This window comes from Diachasmimorpha longicaudata, chromosome 17 (assembly GCF_034640455.1).
Source record: "Diachasmimorpha longicaudata isolate KC_UGA_2023 chromosome 17, iyDiaLong2, whole genome shotgun sequence".
NCBI classification, from domain to species: Eukaryota; Metazoa; Arthropoda; class Insecta; order Hymenoptera; family Braconidae; genus Diachasmimorpha; species Diachasmimorpha longicaudata.
This window is the reverse complement of record NC_087241.1, coordinates 5723851-5750748: the sequence shown is the minus strand read 5'-3', so window position 1 is coordinate 5750748 and position 26898 is coordinate 5723851. Positions and strand designations below refer to the sequence as shown.

Below are 26898 nucleotides of genomic sequence, written 5' to 3'. Positions count from 1 at the left end.
AATTTTATATTCATCGGTTGAATGACTTCTGTCCACGCACAATTTGACTGTTCTTCTTTATACGCGACATTTTGATTTTGCGTTTCAATCAAATTCCATAGACGTTCGTGTTCGTAATGCAATGTACCACATAACTCCGAATGACAAGACATCCTGAATGGACTGAGGAATTTCTTTGAAAATAATATTCTCGTTGTGTGACGGAAATAAAATGAAAATTATTTGCCTTTTATAAAAACTCCTTCTGATTTACCTCTGCCCCTAGGTATAAATTTAAATATAAATTACTTTTTTCTATATATTAACGGTCACTCATATCCCAATAACAATTAGCGTATAATCAATAGCTCTATTCATTCGTATGACGTTGTCATGTGACTATACCAGTCGAATAGATTGGGAGGCAATTGTGTAAGATATTTTTTCCTCTTACTTTCTCCAGTTGATGTAGCACGGCACCCATTGGGACGGGTTTACTGGCCGATCGAAAGTGACAGTGGTTGCAGTTGCGTTCAGTAACGCTGTTTATTTTCTACTCGAGTTAGAAACAGTTAGTTTACAATGAGTATATCTCTGACATTAGGCGCAGTGGACGATACATAAAGTAATATACTGATGTGATACCGAAGTGAAGTAGAAAGTCATTGGCAATGATGATTCATCCCAAGTTATAATGAATATTATCAGAAGTGAATCAATAAACTGTGAGGAAGAGGAAGAAGAAAATGATGCGAAGAAATATCATTGAGCCAGTGCAGTGGAATTTTTTTAGATAATTTCTCTTCGTGCCCTGAAGAACAGACGAATTATTTCACTATGATAGTATTCGTGAATTACCAAATAACTGCTCCATCTGCTTACCTCTCCGAAAACTCAATCACACATTCAATCATGCGATAAACTAAATTGCGAAATTAAGGCCTTTCTGCATTTGAGCTCAAGGAAAACGGGAATCTTTCACTTTTTATTATTTGCGAAAAAGATGAATTCCTCCCCAAGATAAGATATTTTTTCTACTGCATGAACATGTGATACTCAGAATTCTATTATCTGTCCGAAATAGACGACCCTTCAAAACGATAATGACCCCGACTGGTGATGTCCAAGTAAACCATAAACGTGAAAATTTGACGGCCGTTTTGTGAAGGCCTTACGTGACGTCGAGAGCTAAATGGTTCCGGTGTGTGTCGACAATGCAGAGAAACAATTTGCTATAGAAATTCTAGTACGAGTGCGGGACAAAATGACAATTTTTCGGTTGAGCAAAATCTAGTACTGTTACGATAAAATTTCCCCAAATTTGAGAAAAATTCCCATTTTTTTTCTTGGGAGTAGATGGCCCCTTCGACCGTAAAAAGTTTTATCCCTGCCATGAACGTTGAGGAAGAAGTTAACTAGAGGAACAAGAGAAACCAGAAGATTTGGGAAAAAAAACAGAGGGGTGAGCGAACGAAAAAAAAAATTGAGACACCCTGATGCGATGTATGATTCAGTTCCGCAATTAGTCTCACTTCTTCGATCATTCCACATTTTCTGAAGCTATGGAATTATTGCTTTAGGATCAAAGATAACTTCAAAGGCTGAATAGTGAAATGAGTTCTATGAAATTCTTCTTCGGCTTAAATTTTTACTTTATTCGTCGAAATAGTGCTGTTCTTCATGTTGCCAAGTAATCTCATAAGTGACACACAATGGGCTAGCGGAAATACTCCATTTTAGTTCCGTTTGTTGTTGATATGGTGTTAGAGCTGTTGAATGAAGTGCAGCGAAATAAATATATGAAATTATTCTGACCGGTTATTTGTACAAAATTTATTTTTCGTGCGCGATAAAAGAACTCAGTGATATTATTATCATCACGGTGACTAAGCGACAGTACAAGTGGCCACGATGCTGCGATAATCCGGACACTGTCGTTAGGTGACGCGTTGAGGGAAAAGCCGGGATGTGGAGAGCGACTCGAGTCAGTTGTGCGGAGATAGCCGTTAAGAAGGACGGCTCATTGTGAAAACGAATGGATTCAGGATGGATTACTCGGCCCGTGTGCCTTCTACTTATTTTTGTAATGGCCTTTCCTCACCTCATTACCTCCTACAGTATTGGTGTAGGTATTGCTGATTCAACAGGACCTGTTGCTGAAATTGTTTTTGTGAGTATTTTTTCAAAAATTATTTTTTTTTCACGGCAACTCCAAAAATTTAATCGATACCTTTATTTCATAATTTTTCAGATGGGATATGCGAAAATGGACCAAAAGGGTACAGGCCTTCACCTTCGCACTTTTGCTCGTAGTTTCATAATTGACGATGGAATTGAAAGATTTGTATTCGTTAGTGTGGAAAGTGCGATGATTGGTCATGACGTGCGCTCCGCTGTAAGAATCCAACATTCTCCAATCATTTTTATTTTAGGATGTTTCAAGCTTTATTTCTTAACTCATATAAAGACTATTTGAAATATCTCAAATTTCCAAAAAAATATCTCACATAATACCTTCTACTGATTTTAAAGCTTTACTATTTTTATTTCTTTATTGTAAATGTAGAGAATTATGTATTCTCTTAGAATATCGTATTTCTTGAAATAATAAATTTCCAGTTGTATTTCTTTTGTTTTAGGTGATAGCTCAACTAAAAAAAAAATATGGTGATCTTTATACAGATGAAAATGTTATGATAAGTGCAACCCACACGCACTCGAGTCCTGGAGGGTGTAATTTATACACTCTTTTCGATCTCACCACATTTGGATTCATAAAGCAAAGCTTTTGGGCTATCATTAACGGAATTACAAAGGTATGGGAATGAAAGAATCATTTTTTAAAATTTTCCTGGAGTTCAAGTTGATGCGTTACATATTCCTCTATATGCTGCTGGATTTTCTTTTAGTGGAAATATCTTCTGCTTAACACACTTTCGTTATTCAAATTGATATGTCAAATTGCAGAGTATTGAACGGGCGCATGATGCCGTGGTCCCTGGAAAGATTTTTGTGAGCCTAGGGGAGATTTTGAATGCAAACATCAACAGAAGCCCTCAGGCGTATTTGAATAACCCCCAGACTGAGAGAGATAAGTGAGTGAAATACATATAATTGAGCAGTTTGGAAATAATACACCCTTTAGAATTTAGAAATCGTACTGTTGAGGTTTTTTTTCAGAGTAGTATCCACTTTATCTCGTTTCCATTGTTCCGTTTCCTTTCTACATTGAATTTTTTGTGCCTTGAATTACGGAAAGTATTTTAGAAACACATACTTGTCCGGGAAATGCCAAAATTTCTAATGACAATTCATAAAACTCCTATGAATGAAACTACACAATTACATTTTTTTTCCTTCTTCAGATACAAATACAATGTAGATAAGATGATGACTCAGCTACAATTTGTAGCAGAAGACAGCAGTCCTCTGGGGGTCATTAACTGGTTTGCAGTGCATCCAACCAGCATGAACAATACTAATCGCCTCGTCTCCAGTGACAACGTTGGCTACGCAGCTCTTTTATTCGAAGAGCACATGAATAAAAATTCGATGCCGGGAAAGGTAAAGTCCAGAATCGTCGACAACTTATTGCTTTCACAAGCTCCATTATTTCTGCCTTCGTTTACCTTCTAATTGAATATTTAATATTTCACTGGAGGTGAAAAAAACAATGAAAATAGCATAGCATTTCTGTAATTGTCATTTTGTCATTCTATGAATTCCACAAAATTGTGTACATACTTCTGGGACAACATCCCCTGCCGAAGCATCATTATTTATGTTTGCAATTCATACTTCAAATAAATTATCATTCATCAGCATGGTCCTATTTCATATTATGAATGGAGTACATATTGAAGCGTTGAGAGTGTATTAAGAAATTCATTAAAATATTAAATATTTCGAGATTGAGTTTTTCCTTGAAATCATATTTAAGTACAAGAAGTATGATCTCTCGGGAATATTCTCTGTTTTCCAGGGGAAATTTGTAGCGGCTTTTGCGTCGAGTAACTTGGGTGACGTCTCCCCCAACACGCAAGGGCCGAAGTGCGAATATTCGGGGAAGAAATGTTCAGAGCAATACACCTGTCCTGGTAAAAAGGAAATGTGTTTTGCGTCAGGACCAGGAAAGGACATGTTTGAAAGTACCAGCATAATCGCTAGGAAACTTTTTGCCGAAGCAATCGTAAGTAGTTGAGACTTTTTATATTCAAGAACTGATTTTATTTCCATAAAGGCAGTGTTACACAGCTCATCATTCATATACAAATTGTGAAAAAAATCAAAGTTACTGGAAATAACTTTTAATATTCGTAATCGTGGCTCAAATATCGATGGGCTGGATAATGAGGAACAATGTGTTTCACAACGGGAGCTGGATGAACAGCGTGGCCGATTTTCTTAACAACAGCGTTGAACCCATTATGCGGATCAGCTGTGTAATCGACAACTCGAATTGTGCCGTCAGGCTCGTTTAGGCTGTATGATCCTTTCACAACATCTCCATCACGCTCCTCGTGTTGGCTCTTGACATCACCGGTATGGGGATCATTTACTCCGTAATTAAAGGCGTATTTAGCAGGTGCCTGTAATCAGTAATGAGAACATGGATGAGCCATTTTCATAGGAATGTTCCTTTATTTAAGGACTGTAAAATTTCTCTTGAGGGCTGGTCGTAATGAGAGATCAGGAAATTTAATTGCAAAAGTCCTTCCTGCAAGACAGGGGAATTTTCCATAGAACCACTCTATTGGTTTACAATTGTGTCCGGCATCAGAGAAGTGTGGAGAAAATTAGAAAATAGGTCACTTAATTAATATATGTGGGAAATTCAAAAAACCAGTTTGTCCTCGTCCAAAGATCTTTAGATTCTTCAAATGTCGAGTAATTGCAAACAACATTCCCATAATGTACTGTATGACCCACATAAATTCCCTATTTTCACGGACTAAAATCGGTCGAGACTTACATGGTGACCATGATGATCATGCTGGTTATATCCGTCATGATGAGTTGGATAAGTTGGATAAGCTTCATAACTTCCATAAACTTGAGGATTCACTCCATAAGCCACTTGAGTGACTGCGGGCTCTACAATTGCCGTGTGAGTGAGAGCATGCCCATCATACCCATATCCATAATCATTATAACCGTTGTGACCAATGTAAACTGCCTGGCTGGTGACAGCCATTGTTACAAGAACGACAAACTGAAAATTTAAATTTTTGCTTAAAAAAAAATTAGGCCGTTTAAGCTTTGTGAAAACTATTATCTTTGAACATTAGACAATTCACTCAATTTTTATTATAAGTAACTGTACCTTGAGCATGGTTTCCTTGAGGGCTATTATCCGCGGATGGACAATGTTAATCGACTGATATTCCTAAAGTTGCGTCGGGAACTTTTATACTCAAACAACTGTAGTGCGTGGCAGTAGTCCCTCTCCCATGTTGTTCAATTCTTCAGGTGCTCTAAGAGTTGTGCAATTCAAGGTTACGTACGTAATTTCTTTTTTATTTCTACCGCGACAATTAAACTGAGTAGTTGGTTTTTTGTATATTCATTCGGCAGTGCCCTGGTCGTGGAAATTAACGCGGCTGAAGGTCGGGAGAATAGCGGTGGGTGGGAATTTTCTCTCGGGTATGTGAGTTGGTAAAAAGTGGCTGCATCATGTGAAAAAACATGATTGTGTCTGTGATTATGAAGGAAAAGAGACCAGTAGGATTTTAATGGTCTCTGCGATTTGGCGCGTAAGATCATGTTACGGCTGATGGGTGCCACTCAAGGTAAACACTGAAATACCGATAGGGCGTACGTGAGTGAACAGAGAAGAAAATGTTTAGTTTTTAACGATGAATTTTTTATTTTCATTATTCAATATGAAAATTAATCAATCAATTAAATGAAATAATACACGAATATATGATATATTCTTTGCGCGTATAATATTCGCCATTCAAGATGTCCTCCGTTCATTCACAACTCTAAGCGCGAGTCATTACAGTCTTCATTATTAGAACGTGACAATAGGAGTTATAACGACTGGTTTCAATACTTGGCCCTCGTTCCCAATAGAATCGATTGTTTACAACTGACAATCACTCATCAGTCACCTATTCGCATTGCTTATCTTCAATAAACAAATCTCTGTTGTAATAAATGACGAAACGAATCAGAAGTAATCAGAACTGATTCATGAAAAAAGGCAAAACAGAGATTAGATTGACGAAAAGGATAAGTGTTACGTCCGATCTAACGGCTTCATGGAAGTACAGGCGCCGAATGTTTTTTTCCCTCTTCTTAACAACTCCCTCTTGCTGGGCAAATTTCACTTAATACTGGTTAATATGTAACGGAGTGAAGCAATGAGTACAAGTTGTATGTGTATCGAAACGGACGTATCAATGGCGAACGGACTTGGCTGTCACACTGGGTCTCACGTCCTTACGCAAAGAACTATGGCTATTTCAATAACTTTATCATCCATTCACCATAGGTAGAAAACTCGTAGGTAGAGGTAGGAATAAAGATAAATAAATCATTGAAATACTTTCAATATTTTGAAAATTCATTATTTTAAACATACAAAGAATTTCAGGTTAAATTAAGAATGCGATTAAATTTTTTCATTATTTTCCTTCCTCCTGCCTCAGTTGAACTCAACAATGCTCCAATTATTTGACACCTCTTCATCAACGTCATTCATGGAATTCCCGGAAGCTTCTGGAATTGTCTTTTTTTTCTCTCTTTGTCTCTTCCTCTCAATAATCTCCGATATAACTGGGATCGTAATTAACAACGTACGGCTGGACTGCGTGGTCGTTAACAGCCAGGGGGTAAGCAGCGACCCCAATTTTCTTGACAACTGCATTGAAACCGTTGTGGTCATCAGCTGTATATTCCACAACACGAACAGTTCCATCGGGTTCAACGAGACTGTATGAACCCTTGATTACATCACCTTCCCTTATCTCTTCCTGATGCTTGACATCACCAGTGTGAGGATCATTCACACCGTAATCGAATGTGTACTGTGGGTATGCCTGAAAATAATTGGATCGTCATCAACACATTAACATAATTCTTATTTCTTAAAAAAGAAATATTCACGTGAAAAATATAAGTTTAATGAATCGGATTATTTATCAGTTTTTTAATCCGACCCTTTTGGTGATCGGAAATGATTGAATCCATTAAACTGTAAAAGACGCTTGGATTCGTTCACTAATTGGTATCTATAGTTAGAAAAGCCTCGTTAACGGTCATTCAGTCTATCGGTCAATCGTTATGTGCGTGTTTACAAGGGATTATAGCCCGCTGATAATCTAATGTAAATTTTAAGCCTCCTTCAGGTAAATTATTAAAGCAACTTGATGAAAATATTCGAAAAAGTGCGTGTTCACGCTCTCTACACCTCGCTGATAATCTGATGTAAATTTGAATCCTTCGTCAATTAAATTATTAAAATGTCTTAATGAAAAGATTTTTTTTCAACTCACATAATCGTCGTGGGAATCATGGTCATCATAATTAGGCTGAACAACTGGATATCCAACTTTGACAATAGCTGGTTGGTAAAGCACTGGCGGTTGCGAGTAACTATCATCGTAAATATATTTATGCGTGTAGGGAAGTGCATGGCATCCGATCGCCAAGATAATAAAAATGGTCAAAAACTAGAAATGAAATTCCAGTTTACCTCATTAAAGTAGACATGGAGAAAAAAAAAACTTACGTAAATTATTCGAAAAATTTATGAACTCTCCCTTTTCAAGTAGTGCGTGCGTATTGTTACCTACCTGATACATTTTTGTTTCTTTGCCACGGTGACAATAGCACTGCTTGCAAATACGCCAGTTTCACTATAATTTATACCTATGAAAATCCGTAAGATTGGTTACAGTAGAGTGATCATTGGTGTCCCGCCAACATTGAGGCTTAGGTGTTTTTATGTAGCAAGGTCGCGATGTATTTTAGTGCAATGGAGTCTTTTTTCAAGTTTGTAGAAAGTTTACGCAATAACGTGATTGCGTATAATTCAATTGAACCGATTATGACGGAGAACACTGAAATTATTCATAATTCTAATGATGTTTATTCTTTTCCCACTAATTTTTTGTCAAACGCAAGAACATTGCAATTTACATCTTCACAACTATAAGCTCCGATTCGATTCTGAATGAGGCATTGTTTTTAGATCATCTTTATTGAATAAATAACAAACTTTTCCTCTCGAGTTTTAAAATTTCAGCGCTTTAATTGCACGGAGAAGGAAAATCCTAAATGTCGGAGCCTTAGACAATAAGAAATCATGAATATGGAGTGACTTTTTCTCGTAACTAATTCTATTTTTTTTCTTCCCCTGCACTCGATTTTTTGTTGTCCCCTGTCTGTAGATACAGTTCATTATTCAAACAACGTTCAGGAGACAATGGATCTATACACGCTTCCTCTTTCCTAAAGTAAAAGTTTGCTATTTAAGGAGTTTAACACTCACTCGGTTTGATGAAAAAGCCGTTTGTATTTGTAATGAGTAATATCATATTTTCTTACTTTTCCCATGGCTCTTTTTAAGATCATGAGGGTGACAATGAATGGAAGTCTTACAATTATTTTTTCATACAAAAAAACTATGTATAAGAGACTTATGTAAATTAGGCAAACAGTCATTTATCTTGATACGAGAAAATTCTACGGTGGTTTCCTGGATTGAAAACGTTTCGCAAAAGATTGTCAGTCACGATTTCCTCATGGATGGTGAGGGAGACTTGCTATTTGTATTTCAGAGAGAGTATTTATTGAGAATGGAGAATAAATATAAAGAACAAGTCCCGAGATTTTTCGTTTAATGATTTCCGTATTTGCAATTTTGCAATGAAAAATAAATCAGAAGAATAATTTTATTTTAATCTTTTGGGTTTCTTCCTAGTGCACATTATGAAAATATAAATGAGGTCAATATTTTCGATGAATGATGAAGGATGTAGATTGGAATGAACAATTTTCCAAGTGTTTTTCTTTCTTTCTTTTATTTTAAGTTATCAAAGTACAAATGCGATAATTTAGTTTAACAAATAATTGGTAGTTATGATTTAGAAAGACATTTAATTGGATTAGGACACATTTAAGTAGAATGAATACTGCGGCATTTTTAAATTGCTTTTTTTTTGTATGAAAGTTATGAGATCTTCGTTTGTCCGACACGGAAGTAATTTTAAGTAACAAATCTGTAGTGAATACATGTCAGTGAATTTTTCTGATCGGTCTGATCGTTTCGGATTTTCTTATGATTAATTTTCCTTCGTTTTCGTCACTTTCTCCATTCAATCTTAAAAATGATGTTTATCGAATTCATAACCGTAGTATTCAGGTGTCGCTTCCACGTATTTAGCAAGGTGAATGGGTGAGGGGTGGGTAGCTGGTCCGACCTTTTTGACTACAGCATTAAAACCGTTGTGATCGTCCGCTGTGTACTCGACAATTCGTACACTGCCGTCTGGTTCGTTTACGCTATAGGAGCCATGAACGACATCTCCATCACGTACCTCGTGCTGGGTTTTTACGTCACCGGTGTGAGGATCATGGACACCATAATTAAAGGTGTATTTCGGATGAGACTGAAGCAGAAAAATAGCTAATGTTAGGGACTCATTTAGATGGAGTTACTACTGAAAAAATTAATTACTTGGATATGAAGGTAACAATGAGACTCAACCAACGGTGGCACCCCCTCATGAAAACACGGCGATTTTTATTATGTGATTTTTACTCCCCAGATAAGTCATTACATGAATGTCTAGATTATGAAATCATTGAGAATAAAATATTGCTTACATAGTAATCGTGATCCTCATTATGAGGATCGTGATTGGCGAGAGCGTGATGGGGATGATGTTCGTGAGCGAGAAAAGGTGCGGCCGAGACAGAATGTACAGGTACGGAGACCGTTGGTACGACGTGATGAGTCTCGTAGTCGTTCGTCAATGTTTCATACCCGGAATAATCGGGATAATAGTGTCCGTGGCCGCCGTTATGGCCAATAAGGACAGCTCCGGTGGACCAAACTGTTGAGGCTAGTAGCAGACTCAGTAGCTAAAAATTAATATGAAAATTTATTAATCAATATTTGGACATTTTTACGATATGAACCCGGAATTTTCCGTTTATTTTTCCTACTTCCAATACGGAAACTAAAAGATGGGAAAGTCAATGTATCGTGAGGAACATCTTCGGTGGCTTCTTTATATTCGCACATGATTGTTGTTTCGTCTGCAAGCAATGAGACTTTTTGTCACTTTCCCGTTTGACTCCAACTGTCGAGTCAGCAGGGACGGTCTGATGTTTTACTGTTGCCACTTTCACGCATTCAACAGCTGTTTTTTTTTATGAGCATTTTAATCAAGTATTTACCATAAGTCTTGTCGTTAAATATGGAGAGAACGAAATGACACAACACTTTTTTTTTTATTTTCAAACAAAATTTCATTTAGAAAATTTGGAAAAGTGGGTGGGTTTCCAATCGAGGAATTCGATGGTTGACTCTGTGGAGGACTTGAGAAGAAAAAAATTGAAACAGCTTCTCAGTATCATGATACTGAAGTTTCTCAAAGAATTTCGCTTTCCTTGAATTTTTCCAGAGATTATGTCGTGTGTATATTTGAAGGAAAGATTCTTAAATAAATTGGACAAGACAGTCTTTACTACTTCTATTAAATTGAGTAGAACCAGAGGTATTTGCAAAATAAAATTAATAAGACTGTTTGATTTAGCTACTTCCAATGTTTGATCCAAAAAACCAATTTTATTTGTAGTTTTTATTATTTATGAATTATCGTTTTATCGTTTTCGAGAACATTTGTAAAATAATAATGATGATTTTTTTGAAACAATCCTTTTATTATTCTATCCGCTTATTGAAAATTGACGATAATGGTATATATGTAAAAAAAATTCAAGATATCGCACACCAATTGCTCGACAAATCTTCGACTAATTTTTCCCAGATTTCTCTACATTTTTGTTCGGTGAATTGGTTTGTTTTGAAGATTCGTTATAAAAATACGGTCCCCTGTATGGTTTTCATTATCTATTCTCTTTTCTTTTGAGAAGATAATTAAGTCTCTTCGTATAAAATTGTTAACAGTGCGACACGATAAATACCACAATTATACATGGGAATCACTCGCGTACCTTAATCATGACTTCCGTTTTCACTTTCAGTCAGTCTCACACTAATTTTCTTTTTTTCTTCTCGTTTTCGTCGTTAGAGCTAACGTCGCTGAGGTTGAGAGCGCGAAGATACTGATAGGCATCATCCCCGTTGAGTGTACTTATATCCATCTCCCACCCGCCACCAACACAAGAGGGGCTCCCGTTCCGGATAGAAGAGCTAACAATGCCTTCTTCTGGTTAACCCTCCCACATATGTGTCCATTTGTATTTTCTCAAGGTTTGGGATATTATTCCTTCGGATCTCACTATTCCATTGCAAGGGGGATAAGAAAAATCACAGAATCAATGATTTCTTTACGTGTTGAGATAATTTTTATTTTACAGTGAATACTTCCACACACTTTATAACATGGGAAATGAATGAAGTTCAGGCATGTAGATGTCTCATTTGTTATGAGAGAACAACAATATTTTTTTGATAATTGTGTAAGGCGAGAAAGCTGGATCAAGTACCTCAGAATCTACTTGATATAATTCCCAGATTACTTTTTATTTGCTTCGTCTTTCAAGTTTTTAGGCAATTTAAAATATTTACGAACTACGGATCTTGAAAGGCTGGTGGAACTGCTTAGGGACATGTTGACCGAGGACGCCATCAGTGAAATCATTAATTGGGATGATAAAAATCAATGCAGGCGGAAGATAACTTCAAGATGAATTTCGGTTAATGTCGCATTTGAAGAAATTGAGCTGTTATTGTGGAAATTTTTTTTATGAAATGAGGAGAAAGCCACAAAAAGACCTTTACGAAAAATCTGTTATCTCTTTTGAATTACGAGATGTTTTCTAAATACCGATCTGTAGGGCAATTATATTCGTCGGGTTTATCGTTTGATTATGAATTTGTTGGACAAATTGATGGAAGAATTTGCATGTTAAGTGGATTTCACTCCATCAGTGAGTACAAACTCGAGTGAAATTTCTTTTTCATGCCTGATCACTGTGTGATCAGTTCAATCTAATATTTCTATTGTCAAGTGATCAACTATACTGAGCCAACTTAATTTTTTGATAAATTTCCATTAAAACTATATCTGGAGAGGTTTTTCTCTACTAGGAAACAGCGCGCGTGTTTATACAGTAAGGATAATGAAATATTTTTTTTAATATCAATTATACTAAAGGAACTTTTTTTAAATCACACCCTTAAAATATAGAAGATTCGCCTATAATTTTCATTTCCGCGAAAACAACTTCAACGTGGAACGACCGATTGAAGCTAGAAACGTTAGAAATTGCGATGTGATTATCAATGAAACTGGAGAAAATTTCACTGCGATTTCCGGAAAGAGTTTCCTCTTTGACAATAAAGAATGCATCTTGCGTACATCCATTTATTACATGCTCCTTCACGTGTGGTAATGTGGTTTCGTAAACCCGTATTTGTGGTGAACCACGGGTGTGAGACCAGCATGTACAAAAGTATGGATTGCACAGAGCATTCAGTCACTGTTACTACGAATCGTTGCAATTCACGGCAACAAGAGCACGAGAAAAAGAATATATATTATGAGACTTATAATTAACATATGTTAATCACGAAAGGAATCCCATCAGCATTGAGAAATCATTTGTTATTACTATTATTGCTATTAGATGAACTGGATGTTCCACTTTAATCATTGAAAATAAGTCCTATAATCAATATTTGCAGTGCACGTCAGGTTAATGGTTGGGTAAACTGCAGATTTAGATTGATTTTAATTTCCCAGGTGACTCTCAGTGAGATCAGTCCCTAGGTGCTTGGCATTTGGTACAGATAAATAGAGCGTAGTATTTGTATGTATACAGTACATACAACAGTATAGAGCCATCTCGGAGGCGGTAAACAGTGGTTGTTACTCGTTGCTTCAAGGTGGGTTAAAGGTTTCGAGGCTCTCGTGGAAAATTGCGACGTACTGAGCATTGAAGTCATAGCTCCTCACTAGATATAATAAATTGTACAAAACATAATTTCAATATAAATAACCGTAAAAAGGAACCTAATGGAAGAGCGTATTTTTAAAACTTTGGGAAAATATAGGAAAAAGCTTACCTAGATTAAGCGCACAAGGTGAGACAATTATCCTTCCAATAAATCATTGGAATATATGGGAAATATACATTACCTCACACTCACTCCCATCTAAATCTCAGCAATGTACGTATTATGTATATCGTGGTGTCGCGGCCGCGTCAATTGACGTGTTACTAATCCACTGCCCGACTTATGCAATGCATTGTTTACGAGTTGCCATTTCAATACAATCATGTGAACCATCGTTGGAAAAATAAGGGAGAGGGAGGGGCTGTTGTTTGGTGTACTACGATTTCCTCGGTTCCCGCGCGTCAGCCTGAGAGATGACTCTTTATTCGTATGAGATTTCTTGGGCATGTGAATGCCGCCGAATGGCCGATGGGAAGGGTGGTGAAATGTCTCTTTCTGATCCTTGGCACGTTTCGAGGACTATGAAACGCTCAGTTTTTCGTGATTTATTCAATGACGTAGCGTATCACCTTGGATTTTACGGTTTGATTGAGAATTCTCATGTACAAAGAGAGCAGTTAAGGATATTCAAATACTTCGATCAAATTAGTAATTAAAAAATAAAATAACTTTACCGCTGAATGGGAGTCAGAAAAATTCATAAATAAAAAAAAATCAGGAGAATATGATAGAACCCTTTGGTGATTCACTAATGAGGACGAACGGAGACTAGTTTCTCATGCTCAAGTAACACATATGTACATATTATATGCCTAAATCGTGCAATGATGAATTGCATTCGCAGAATAAATACGAACTGTCTTGAATGCCAATTCTCATTCATGTCATTTGGCTCTTCAAGCAACTCGACATTTTGTCCACTGCGTATTAATAATTTATGAAGAGGTTGATTTCAAAATTTCCAGGAGGAGATTAAGGAAATAAAAAAAACGATGAAAATCGCTAATTCCGTCTACAATCGTGCAATTAATGAAGCTATTACTTCCAAACTGCGCTATTCCGGTTTTTCCCACACAGACATTCTCATTCTGACGCACGAACTAAGCGGGAGTTTGAACTCATAGGGATGAGGCAAGACAACATAAGATGCGGATGACTTAGCTCATCAAAAGTTTGCCAACAATGTCTTTGGAAGGCTCAGCGGCTACGGAATGTTATCTCATACCCTCGTCGAACAATCAATGGGATCATGTAAAGAGGGGAGTTACCCTTCAAGATTTCCTAAGAAGCAATTGCCACACCCGAGGTGTGTTCAGTTGAAAAGTGACATGAAAACATGAGGTGCATATCAAGTATTTCAAGGACAAGTTATCACCGGGTATCCCTCTGTTCGAGGAAACAAAAGCTTTACCAGAAAAGGGGTTTTTGTTAAAAAATAAAGTTCCACATTATCATTTCAAGTAACATTTAATATTATATGCTGACTTATTTTCTCACCCCACTATTGCATTCCGCCTTAACTGGATCGCAATGTTACCATTGCGGTGTCAATGAGTAAATCAGAAGATCCCTTGCACAACTCAGCGCCTAACCATTTGAATATCGTTCAATGTTGCTTGGTTGCTCGCGTTATTTTTGTAATGCCGGATACAAAATGCCGCCGATTATGGGAGTATACTCGTTCTCTCGTTCACACGCGTCACATATTTATTATCATCCTATCGTCATCTATATGACATTGAAAATTCTCAAGATGCATTCATGAAAGCAGGAAAATGTAGCAAAATAGCTCGCCTGTTGGATGGAGGCAGTCACTCTGTCTCAAGGACTCTGGACCGAGAAGAATAGATAAATGAATAAAATGACTCTATTAAAAGACACTTTTTCCTAACGAAGGCACAATGAATTCTCAAGATTTATTTCGTTATCGATGAAGTTACACTTGATATGCTAAGTGTGTGACGAATCCACCATTTATACGGAATATCAAACAATAGCTATGCTCATTCCGAAGAAACACAATTATAGAAGTGATTATGCATTATCTTTTGAATCAATGGCAATGCCGCTTTCCTAAAAATCATCACTGCTCATGCATATGATATGAAATTAATAAATTAATTGAACGGTCGATTATGCTGCTGTCAGAATATTTGGCAAAGGGAGCCAACCTTGGCACTGAAAGGTTCCGTGAGAGTAGTTCATCGGTATGTGAGCATGCCGGGACAAAAAGGACAATTCTACAACGAGACGACAGGACAAACAGAGGAGGTGGAGGCCTGCCTACCAGCTATGGGTTACAGTTTTGCAGCTGGTACGACCGATGGACCTGGCTCGTTCGCTTTTGAACAAGGTACAACGACAACGAATCCTGTATGGAACGCTGTTAGGAACTTCGTTGCTGCACCCACTAAGGAGGACATCAAGTGTCATGGAGCTAAGCCCATACTATTGGCAACTGGAAGGGTAAGTCAATTTTAAATATCGGATATAAAGCCGTAGGAATTTAAATGTCACGTCCATTAGTGTAATTCATAGATGAAGAACGGTGGAAATGATGATATCATATTTGTAATTGAACGGTGATTTACGGACAGTAAGTATGTAAGTGATAGAAAAGCTTGAGTTCCTTAGTATGCAGTTAGTATTCTATGAGGCTCTAAACTGTCCAAGTCCGACATTTGACAGCTCGGAAAAATATCCAAATTGCATGAACTTTCCATTGCTCCCGCCGACGTGTCCCTTCTCCCATTCACTGAATTTTCCCTTTGGTTTTCCTTTATGAAGATGCGACTACCCTATCAATGGCAACCAAAGATAGTGTCCACCCACCTCGTCGCAATCGGTAACTTTTTAATAGCAGGCGTGCCTGGTGAATTCACGACCATGTCGGGCAGAAGAATGCGCGAGACGATTGCATCTACTGTGATGGAAAGTACCCACGTTAAACCTATAGTTGTTATTGCTGGGCTTTGCAACACGTACAGTGATTATATTGCTACTCCCGAGGAATATGAGGTAATTTATATAATTATAAGGAGAATGCTAAGGAGAACACGGATACATCAAGGTATTTCATTTCCGTTATTCAAAGATTCAAAGGTATGAAGGTGCCTCGACTATCTTTGGACCCCATACATTGACGATTTATCTCCAAAAATATCGTGAATTGGCCCTGGCAGTAATTAATGTGAGTAGAAATAAACTTTCACATTATAAAATGTACAGTATTGATTTCTCTCGAAGGGTAGCAAATTGGAGCCCGGACCCTCACCACCGGACATGACAACTAAAAATTTAATAAGCCTTCAAACACCCGTGATTTATGATACGCCAAGGTGGGGACACGATTTTGGCGATTGTCTGAAGCAACCCGAAGAGATAGTTCGTCCCGGACAGACAGTTTCAGCGATTTTTGTAAATATATAATTCCGTCTTTAAATTTGTATGCTAAGAATTAACCGTAAACAAATGGTAATATTCAAAAATATATTTCACTATTGTATAACCAATGGAAGTGCCGCTGCATAGGTAATTCAGAGTTGCACAATCCGGGCAAGGGGGAGGGTAATGCCGTCTTGCGCGTGATAATGTTACGCCTTGAAAAATAGTCTGCCAATTCCTTAAAATTGGTAATTTGCACGTGTTTACGTGCACATTTTAGCATTCAAATTTCTACGATATGAAAATTAATTTAATTTGATAATATGTATTGTCCGTTGAAAACATTTTGAAAAACATGAGTTCCTACAAAAATAGTGCTACCATTTTTTCAGTTAATGTTATTTCGAGATTTATTTTTATGAAGATAAAAGTAAGTCTGATAGATTATTCTATTCGCCTTGGTCCTTAAGACACAGCTCTTAACCTACATATGAGCCGGCATTGTCACTCGGAGTGTGTTATCTATTTGTGATCCTCTGTTTAATGTGGAATAAGTATATGTGGGATAATAGGAAACTCACGAGGGATGCAGTCCATTAGCCCAGAACGATAATCCCAAATAGCTGTCGTTTATCAAACGAAATTATCACCGTGTTATCCTTGAGAATTCGTATAAAAATATTCTGGGAAGATGTGTACGGTTTATCTGCAAATTTTTTTATATACCTTTCGAATCATGGGTAGAAGGACTTGATATTTAAAGCAATAGGGAAATTATTTGAAGGCCATAGCTAGACTTGTCGATAATTGTTATTCGAATATATTTAAGGCTAATATGATAAACCTTTCATAGATGTTCACTACTTTGTGGGATGAGATCTACGCCGTATATGACTAAACGTAATCTTTTTGTTTTTAATAAAGAACAACATGGCCTAGTCAGTCAGAAAATGAAGATTTCATTTGGCTTCGACTATTTATTCATTTAATTTTTCTTGGCTGTCTTAGTTAGACTTCAACCAATTTTTGCTGCTACTTGAAATATTGTTGAATATGTGAAAACCCGTATCCCTACCGAAAATTTGAATCGGCAAACTGGTTTTTATTTGCGCACGTTCAGTCCGTTCACTTTAATTTATTCACAGGTATCAGGGCATCCCCGAAATAATCTTATGACGGATTCAAGTTTTCTTACTGTCGAAAGAATCGACAATAACGGAAATTGGATTGAAGTTGCCACTGATGGAAATTGGGAAACTAGGTAAAGCAGAAATATATATTTTTTGACTTTAGGATGCGAGAAATGTTATTTGAAAAATAATGTAATAGAAATACTGTGATTTATACATAGATTTTATTGGGCACGTACGTCGTCAATTCTCGGCACTAGTCAAGTGGAAATCACATGGGATATTCCCTTGGATGTATTACCTGGCAAATATCGAATTCGGCATAATGGATATTATCGGTATATATTAGGTGGGGTATTCCATTACCGAGGATTCAGTGATATATTTGAAGTAAGTATTTGCTAATTAGATTCTCATACAATTCTGGATTCAGTAATCTGTATGGTGCCAATATTTTTCAATAAAAATATGGAATAGAAAAGTTATTGTAGAAGAAATAAGTCACATATAATTTTTTTATACATTTATTTATATTCTATGAATTGTAAAATTTTATCCGATACAGGTTCAAACCGCCCCGGAGTCATGATGATAATTCACATCTAATTGAGTCACATCAGTCCGAAATACCACGACGTACAACGAATTTTCTCCCGTTCCTTCATTAGGTATAATTCATCGTCTCTCTGTCTCTCTATTAATGACGTACAGCGGAGGGCATTCAAGCCAATCTGTGCCATACAATAAACAATAGTGTCAACAATAATGAGTAATTAAAACTGATATAAAATTTCAATGGGTATAAACTATTATTTCTTTGCCATGAATAAACACGTGAAGACTGAAAAATACGCTGAAAAATACACTTAGCTCTCAATTTATATCCTTCCTTCTCAATTTCTATTGCAAACTCAAAATCGTCAAATCCATTGATTTAATGATGATACATTTGTCATCAGTAAGAATAAGTAGAGCGAGTAGAAGCTCATCAGACCCACGGAAACAAAGTTCTGTAGTGTCTGTCAGCACGCTGAGTCTTTTCACTGAAGTTAGACGAATATAATTATTTTACTCATAGTCTCTAATCTTCCAACTGGTGTGGATTTAATATTATCCGATACGATGGAACTCTTTCCTGTGGTCGAGGAGCGAACTTTGCAGAATTCGAAATCACTCGGTGAAAAATACAATTATGGTTCACAGCAGTTTGTAAACGAAATGACCAGTCTTTCTAATATTGAATACCTCTCAGAAACTTTCTTCATTCCGTTCTTTATCCCTTGTTCCGGTGGATTGGACTGTACTTTCTATTCGGATCCGCACTTAAGTTATAAATTTTTAATTGACAGCAGCATAAGAAGTATTTCAATTTAAATTCGAGAGACTTTTTGGTTATTTTAATATTCCTAAGATTTTGTTTACATTGAAAATAAATTTATTAAAGTGCATCCGTCAGTATCTTGAATGAAGAGGTGAATACTATTAAAGATTAAGAAAAATTTTCCTTTTTTACCATCACAACAAACTTAGACAAAAGGATTTTTGTAATTAGAGACGAATACCCGTTCGAGCGACATCCACCTTGGTTACTCGTAATTTCGCCCTCATCTTATTCGACCACGCGCACACGATTGATACACGAGTAGTTCTCCAGTAGTATAGATGTACCGTCGGCGCAGACCGAGACTTCCCCACTCATCAACTCACCGTCTGCTTAACAGACTCGATCGGTGGACTTGACCGGTTACCTTGGATTTCCAGTCAGTGTCGATACGCTCGTCGTGAATGACAGATCTAACGAGATCCTAAATTCAATCCTTAAATACCAAACATAGGCTGCGATAATTAACCAATGTAATTATAGAAAAAGTACTCGAGCAACTTTCCCAAAACAATTAATCAAAAATGTTACCATTCAAAGTGATCATTCGACTAGTTTTAGAGGATTTCCATCCACCCTCTTGAATCCTCCCCCCCCCCTTCCCCCCATAAACACGAACACTATTAATATTTATTTAACTATCAAGGGAAATGCTTAATTATTATTACATGATAATGAAGATTATCAAAGCAATTGATAATTCAAAGAGCAGTTTTGATAGATAACAATTATGTTGACTCAATCCATGAACTTGATTAATTATTCTTCTTGATTTAGTGAAGCTCCTTTAAAGTGCAAAGTGATAAACATTATCAAAGTGACACTCGAGTGACTTTGTTTTAAACAATGGAGTCCAATCATTATGCTACAAACTATCAGTCCGACTTACGGAATACAACCGAGTATTTGACAAACGAGGCAACCCACCTCGGATCCTCCGAGTCATCATCTGCCTACACAACCCGCCGTGATCCTCTTTATCTAGTGATTCCCGTAACAATAATCTACCTCTCAATCTTCTTGACGGGTACAATAGGCAATGTAAGCACGTGCATCGTAATAACACGCAACAAGTCAATGCATACAGCGACCAATTATTATCTGTTTAGCCTCGCCGTGTCAGACCTGTTACTCCTCATATCCGGTTTACCTGCCGAGGTTTACCTCGTTTGGTCCAAGTATCCTTACATATTCGGCGAGGGCTTCTGTGTACTGAGAGGTCTTGCTGCTGAATGTTCAACAAATGCCAGTGTATTAACAATAACAGCATTCACTGTTGAACGTTATGTGGCTATATGCCATCCGTTTCTATCCCATACAATGTCAAAACTGTCGAGGGCAATCAAGTTGATTCTCGTGATATGGCTCATTGCTCTGTGCTTTGCTATACCTCAGGCCCTGCAGTTTGGAATTCTGCAGATGCCTAATGAGAGTCCGGACTTCATCATCTGTACTCTCAAGAGTGTTTTTATACAACACTCTTTCGAACTATCCACTATACTGTTTTTCATTATGCCTATGATCATCATCACTGTACTCTATATTCTTATTGGACTCAAGCTGAGGAAAACGAATATCATGAAGAAGACGAACATGCGCTCGCAGAGGGGTGGCCCAGCCAATAAGAGATTAAAAGACTGTAGACATCATACGGGAAAATCGTCGAGGAGGGTTCTTAAGATGCTCGGTGAGTGTATCAAGGTTTTTACTATTATTTGCTCAATTAGTCAGTGACATGATGCTATATTCGTTCATAAAAACCTGATAATCATAATGAATCGTCTCTGGTAAATATGAAATTTTGTAATTATGGGATTTTTAAATAAATCCCTACTTATTTGTTTCACAACTACGAGACTATTTTCAAGACTGATTTTCTACTTTTTTAGCAATCATTTATCATACTGAGTTAATTCCAAATTTAACGCAATGAGATGAATCACTCCTTGAGCCCATTCTTGGCTTGCTTGGTCACGCTTCTACTATTTTTCATAGCCAAGGCTGTGTGGTGGATTCTGTTGATCTTCCATATCTCGGAGAAATCCGTTCAATCATCACGCAACAAGTTCATTCTAATGTAGTCGATTAGGAGTTATAATGCCGCTCGGTGAAGCGATAACTTTGAAAGAATTTATTCGACGGTATTGCATGAGCGATGGAGGAGGGAATTATGTTCCTCCCTATGATGGATCTCGTTTTATTTATTTATTTATTTATTTATTTATTTATTTATTCATCCGTTCATACCGCAAACTTTTTAGGGATGAGACCCTTGAACAAGTGCTATACGAACATAGATTGTTAGGGAGGATACAGGGCGGCTCAAAATAGGTAATCAAAATTTTAAGCGTTGTAGGGGAGTGAATTTTTGGGTTTATGAGTGACACTTCATTTCAATTAGTCGTTATTTGAGTATTGGAAAATTTCGGAGAAAAAAATCTTCATCTCTAATTTGAGAATGCGATGGAGAAACACAGGAATACACTTCGCATGGCCTCATTTCCACACCCTTATGGATGCTCATTTTCCCCTGGGATTTTCCACAAAAAAAGCATCTGTCTCTACTTCCCGAAACCTAACAACCCTCGTCATGGCCATTTTCGGAAAAATAGATCTATGTTCATGGAATTAAGGAAGTGTATACATGCATCTCCTACACTTCCGGATTACTCTACTTAGCATAAATATGTGCTTCATGCGATTATATTATTCTTTCTTGTCCCCCACTTGCTTCCTTATGTAAAATTGAAGAGGCTATTACTTGCCGAATTTCTCTATTTAAACACATATCTCACTTTTGTTGAATTATCACACATATTTGAGTCACCCTTGATATTTACTCTCACTGGGCTTTCTGCCCCAGAGCAGTGAGCCCTCTATCCCTTATGAACTTTATCCCCGGATGAACACAATTCTCAAACTCTTGTTGACACAAGAGGTCGAAAAAGTGGATACTCTTCCTTTATGGGAAAAACATACATTTCCGGGGTGTAAGCTGCCGCTATTAACGAACAAAAAAAGTTTATTTGCAGCGTTGATATACTCATCGATTCGGATAACGTTCATTTGGAAATTACCAGGATCTTTTATCATCTCGATAGTCGTTAGTTTCGCCTTTGAAAATACCCGATTAAATATGACGAGTAGTTATTTCCCTCGATTCTCTAGTCCAAACGCAATAAAGCTGTCGGTTGATAAATTGACCCCCATTCTGGACATTCATTTTGTAATAAAAAAAGCCTGTTTTACCACAGCTATATTTATTGGAACGTAGAGGTGTCAGTAACCATAAGTTATACGCTTGAAAAAACTTTACATTTTTTTTACCAGGATACATTCGGTGAATTTAAGAATTTACATTTCCTTCTCATTAGACTAATCGTTTCTTTAAGAAAAACAAAATAAAAATTTGCAAGTCGCCACGAACCTTTATCAATTAATAGATAAAGCATGAATATCATTTACGCACGATCTGAGAAAAGGCCACTCAATTTTTTGTTGCATTCGAGGTGGCAGAAAAAAATAATGGCTGTAATTTGTAAGCTCATCGTTGTCTCGAGGATTTATTTCTACGGTTTATTCACAATAAATTGACAGAAATGTCTGAATCTTACTGTATTTTGATTATTTGATGATAAAACAATTCAAGTAGTAGGAATAAGTCCCAATTCATTCTGATATTTCCTTCGCGAATTCAAGGGTAGTGATCAAGGATCCATCAACCTTGTCATTGCATTCACCCACCCATTTCATCACCGAAATGAATTTTCAGTGTTCCTTTGAAATTGAAAGAACCATTGAAAAATGCAAATGTAGAGTGCAAGTTTAAAATAGAGTATCGTTCGTGCCCGCAACACCTTGAAACTACCGTCAAATTTTAATGGAATTGGAGAACTACTGTATTGACGTAAAATATTCGCAATCTACCAGTCGATTACCATCACAATTCAAATACATACTGTTACATAAATACCATAGTTGATTTTCACTACACCGAATATTAAGGAATTTTGCACTCAGTGGCATTTAATAATTGTGGATCAACTCCTGATGGAAATGGCTGTTGGTTACTATTCCTGGTAATTGAAGAGGGGGAGGGATTTTGCTGAATCAGGAAGTTGGAGGGAAATCAGAAAAAAAAAAATATGAAATTAAATTCAAGACGGACAGATTGATTGCTGGATAGTAGCCAATTGCTCACCAGAAAAACATGACATTCTTTTAATTTGCATATTCTTCCTCTTTTTTTCATTGAAACGTAACGCGAGGGCAATCGCAACTACGCATCGTCAATCATTCGTTCCATACATTGAATTTCGAATTATGTATCAGTACCGAAACATACCATAATATATTGTCATCGTTGTACGACTGTATTTCGAGGATAAAGATAAAATAATGATAGAACAACGATCCCTCCAACGGACCTGATATGAACTATCATGCGTGTCTCGTAATTTGCAGTCTATCAATTTAGCCATGAAGGACGGTGTCGCGTATTATTATTTCAATCTGATATGAATAATTTATTCGCCTAACCCTAGAAAATTTTTTAAATTATAACAAAATCGATATAACGCGAAAAATTCAGAGCTCAAATTTGAACATGTGCGTACAGTGCTTGGATTCGAATGTAAAGACTGATCAAATTCATTAAATTATTATAAATCTATACTTCAGTTGCAGTTGTAATAGCATTCTTCATCTGCTGGGCACCCTTCCATGTGCAGCGTCTGATTGCGATCTATGGTACAGGCAAAGATGGCATTTCCTCAAAAACCAAGTGGTTCGAGGTTCTCTATTACATTTTCACGTACATCTCTGGAGTCCTGTACTACGTTTCCACGACTATCAATCCCATTCTCTACAATATTATGTCACATAAATTCCGCCAAGCTTTCATGGTGAGTCTCTCGGTCGCTATTCAATTACCAAAGCCTTCTGCAGCCTTTACTCTCCCTTCTCCTGAACCAACCCTCATCAATACATTCATAGCTTAATTAACTCCTCGAAATTTCTCGCATCGATCACTCGGAAGAGCTCGACCCTATTTTCGGTTGATCATTATCAGCGCAAAAAATTACTTTTTAAATGTATTTCCTAATGATAATGTCTATTTATATATGTATCTCACAATTGTATAGATCTATTGAGATCTGGAGTGGAGAAAATGAAATGAGAAATATCTTCAAAAATGGAAAACATTTGAATAATATAAAGCTGTTCACGTAAAAAAATTGTATTCAATTTTATCACAACATATCTAATATACTGAGATCTTAATTTCAATAATTTGACGCCCATTTTAAGTTAATTTCTGAGCGTTTACGTTTTTCATTTGTAAGTTTCAACTGTTCATTTACCAGTTCCATAAATATCCCTATGCCCACAGTATCCTACGGTATTTCCGCAAAAAGCTGAACCCCTGTTAGCCCAGAATTATCCACGTCAATAATTTGCAACTCACAACTCAATTGTTGCCAGGAAACCTTAGGAACAAGCTGCGGTGGCTCATCATTTTTCCCCCATCCGGAGCAGAGATCCTACTCAAGTCTTTCGAGATCTCAGCAAAGAGCAGCAGGTATTTTCGGTTCTCGTAGCATAGCTTACGGAGTAGCTATGCCACAGGCAAACTCCGAATGTACGAGCAATACAATGAGAAAAGAATGTCTTCAACAAACTACTTCTTTACCAGATCCATCGGAGATTACAGCGGCTGTTGAATCCAGCAAAGCTTCTTGCTCTCTTGGGCTGAGTGAGTACAGCAATCACCACTCGAGAACATGCATTTCAACAACAAAATTAAATAGTAAAGACACGAGAAGAAAAATAACTCCAAATAGAACAGGTACTTTGGTTTCAACACAATTATCATCTTCTTCGAAGAATGAAATTCCTTTGGAGCCGAATAGTGATCCCCGCCTCGATCATAATAACCAAAGTACAATTAGGAATGATGATAAAAATGATAACAATGATAAGCGGCGTCAGAAAAACTATGTGGGAATGAAGAAAACAAGAGAAGAGCGAAGAAAAAAGTGGTGGAGATTTTTCAAATGGATTCCGGGCAAAAAGGTATTTAAATTAAACTCCAGAACTGTCAGTTTAACAGAGGGTATCACTGATGTTGAGGGTAAACGCGAAGAATACTCGATGACAACGTGCTATGTTACGAAAGAGCACCGATTTGTTTAAGAGAACCTTTAAGCATTTGCAGCTTGAGGATTATCTACTTTTGTGAACGCTTTGAGATTCATGCCGATGACCTTTACGCAATTTCCATTCATTTAGGATTAGGGAGAGACAATAAATTCATTGAAGAGGTTGAGTAGCGTTGAAGAAATTTAATCCGCTGATGTTCGATGAGTTGTGTAGCATACACATGATAATAAACTATATTTCTCTATCAAAGGAGCAAACTCGATAAAAAAAAAAGAAAAATAGTTTAGTTTTACATGTCTCAATGACATTTTCTGAGGGGAATCCCCAACATGAATTTTATTCTTATCACCACTTCATTTTTTATTGTGCTCAAAAACAATGGGAAGACGTCTAAAATAATCAAGTCGAGTAAAATCATGAGTAAAAATATTGAAAAAGAATATTGGAATAGTTCTATTTACCTTTTTGACACATCTCAACGGCATTATTCTCCGAAACTCAGCCTAAAATGCAACATTGCGCACTACAGTACAAAACTCATCAACGATTCAAATAATGCAATGAAACGTTTCACCTTTAGTCTATGAATTTAGATCACAAAGTATAAAACATTGCGCGTAAAAATAGACTGCAGTACCGTAAGACTTCTCCATATAAATTTGAAAATGTATAAGCCCATATAAACAGGAGCACATTCGCTTTTGTTAGCTCAAACTACGAAGATTGAGTAAATCTTAAGTGATGGGAAAACATAATTCGAGAGGAGAAAAACCACTCAAAGTATTGAATGGTAATACTGAATGCAGGTGAGAATCCAGAAAAGGTGGAATTTTTTTCAATATTTGGAGGGAATTTAGTAGAATGCTGAGGTGCAGTCAACTTTTTCATCCTGTTTCTTATTTCTGGATTCTTGATGATCTTCTTTGGAATTTATGATGTTTACCTTGTAACACTATGTTCTCCCTCCTTTTCTCATAGGCCTGTGCTGGAGACTAATCTTTGAAGGCCAGTCTGGTTTGCCAATATTTGTTAGTATTCAAGTAGTTTAAATAACTCGATGTTCGTAAAGTGCTGTCTGACCGGTTACTAATTATTTCCTGAAATTATTTACTTCGTCGACTGCGGGGAACCAAGTTTCTTTCATCGGAATGATGTTAACAAGTGCGTTTTAGGTACATGACAAGGGATTGGCGAGAATAATGAGAAGAGAGTGAGTTGGAATGAACAGTGTTTTTCTACGTCTGATGATGTTTTCTTATTTAATGTTTAGTTTAAGACTGCTACCGTTACAATTATGGACTGTTACGTAAAAATTATACATCGACTTTTAAGGTAGAATAAATAATAGAATATTTTATTTAATTTTACATTTGAGAAAGTACTGTAATTATTTTAATTCCCCCGTAACGAAATTGCTACCAATATTTGAATCAATCATAAAAGAAAAAGTAAGGAATTCAAATGAAGTGCGAAGTTTATTGACATTTTCTCCTACGTAAAGGTCACTGCCCAAGCAAATCTGACAAATTTTTTCCCCAACAATATACGTAGTACTTTCCGAAATATTTACAAGTTATCCAGTCAAAATCGTCTCACTGATTATGGTTCATTTAATAATGGCATTAGAAACAAATAATTATATCTCCTCATAATGTTATGTATCTGTTGAAGGAAACAAATAATGACTGATTGATATTCTT

At 36.7% G+C, this 26898-nt stretch overlaps 5 protein-coding genes across 6 annotated transcripts; 2 read left to right on the top strand and 3 right to left on the bottom strand.

The window, feature by feature from the left end:
• Positions 1-498: 498 nt before the first annotated feature.
• On the top strand, positions 499-18451 carry LOC135170615 (neutral ceramidase). Its single transcript, XM_064136604.1, has 13 exons — positions 499-2149; positions 2231-2374; positions 2619-2795; positions 2947-3074; positions 3345-3543; positions 3962-4168; positions 15290-15607; positions 15929-16159; positions 16236-16331; positions 16388-16558; positions 17671-17786; positions 17877-18045; positions 18221-18451. Exons 1-13 carry the CDS (start codon positions 2015-2017, stop codon positions 18242-18244), a joined length of 2115 nt encoding a protein of 704 aa, XP_063992674.1. The 5' UTR covers positions 499-2014; the 3' UTR covers positions 18245-18451.
• On the bottom strand, positions 4190-5533 carry LOC135170619 (cuticle protein 7-like). The gene is made up of 3 exons (XM_064136610.1): positions 5303-5533; positions 4952-5191; positions 4190-4568 (listed from the first exon to the last, which is right to left on the bottom strand). Exons 1-3 carry the CDS (start codon positions 5309-5311, stop codon positions 4287-4289), a joined length of 531 nt encoding a protein of 176 aa, XP_063992680.1. The 5' UTR covers positions 5312-5533; the 3' UTR covers positions 4190-4286.
• Positions 6539-7809, bottom strand: LOC135170620 (larval cuticle protein A2B-like). Its single transcript, XM_064136611.1, has 3 exons — positions 7782-7809; positions 7482-7658; positions 6539-7025 (listed from the first exon to the last, which is right to left on the bottom strand). Exons 1-3 carry the CDS (start codon positions 7788-7790, stop codon positions 6744-6746), a joined length of 468 nt encoding a protein of 155 aa, XP_063992681.1. The 5' UTR covers positions 7791-7809; the 3' UTR covers positions 6539-6743.
• On the bottom strand, positions 8993-11672 carry LOC135170618 (cuticle protein 18.6-like). Its single transcript, XM_064136609.1, has 3 exons — positions 11173-11672; positions 9817-10074; positions 8993-9599 (listed from the first exon to the last, which is right to left on the bottom strand). The coding sequence occupies exons 1-3, from the start codon at positions 11179-11181 to the stop codon at positions 9312-9314; spliced, it is 555 nt and encodes a 184-aa protein (XP_063992679.1). The 5' UTR covers positions 11182-11672; the 3' UTR covers positions 8993-9311.
• A 190-nt stretch (positions 18452-18641) lies between the features above and the next one.
• LOC135170616 (pyrokinin-1 receptor-like) lies at positions 18642-26565 on the top strand. 2 transcript variants are annotated; one of them, XM_064136606.1, is made up of 4 exons: positions 18642-20723; positions 23717-23940; positions 24521-24617; positions 24732-26565. In XM_064136606.1, the coding sequence occupies exons 1-4, from the start codon at positions 19883-19885 to the stop codon at positions 25229-25231; spliced, it is 1662 nt and encodes a 553-aa protein (XP_063992676.1). In that variant the 5' UTR covers positions 18642-19882; the 3' UTR covers positions 25232-26565. The 2 variants fall into 2 exon arrangements, with proteins under 2 accessions (XP_063992676.1, XP_063992675.1); XM_064136605.1 differs by having other exon boundaries at positions 24521-26565.
• The last annotated feature ends 333 nt before the right edge of the window (positions 26566-26898 follow it).

Excerpts from the sequence above, each read along its gene's own strand:
- LOC135170615 (XM_064136604.1), top strand. The coding sequence starts at position 2,015 with ATGGATTCAGGATGGATTACTCGGCCCGTGTGCCTTCTACTTATTTTT. Across the intron at positions 2,796-2,946 it reads TCATTAACGGAATTACAAAG|AGTATTGAACGGGCGCATGA; the intron begins GTATGGGAATGA and ends GTCAAATTGCAG. Across the intron at positions 15,608-15,928 it reads TACTATTGGCAACTGGAAGG|ATGCGACTACCCTATCAATG; the intron begins GTAAGTCAATTT and ends TCCTTTATGAAG.
- LOC135170619 (XM_064136610.1), bottom strand. Across the intron at positions 4,569-4,951 it reads ATGATCATCATGGTCACCAT|GCACCTGCTAAATACGCCTT; the intron begins GTAAGTCTCGAC and ends TACTGATTACAG.
- LOC135170620 (XM_064136611.1), bottom strand. Across the intron at positions 7,026-7,481 it reads ATGATTCCCACGACGATTAT|GCATACCCACAGTACACATT; the intron begins GTGAGTTGAAAA and ends AATTATTTTCAG.
- LOC135170618 (XM_064136609.1), bottom strand. Across the intron at positions 9,600-9,816 it reads ATGAGGATCACGATTACTAT|TCTCATCCGAAATACACCTT; the intron begins GTAAGCAATATT and ends TTTCTGCTTCAG.
- LOC135170616 (XM_064136605.1), top strand. The coding sequence starts at position 19,883 with ATGGAGTCCAATCATTATGCTACAAACTATCAGTCCGACTTACGGAAT. Across the intron at positions 20,724-23,716 it reads GAGGGTTCTTAAGATGCTCG|TTGCAGTTGTAATAGCATTC; the intron begins GTGAGTGTATCA and ends TCTATACTTCAG. Across the intron at positions 23,941-24,520 it reads AATTCCGCCAAGCTTTCATG|GAAACCTTAGGAACAAGCTG; the intron begins GTGAGTCTCTCG and ends AATTGTTGCCAG.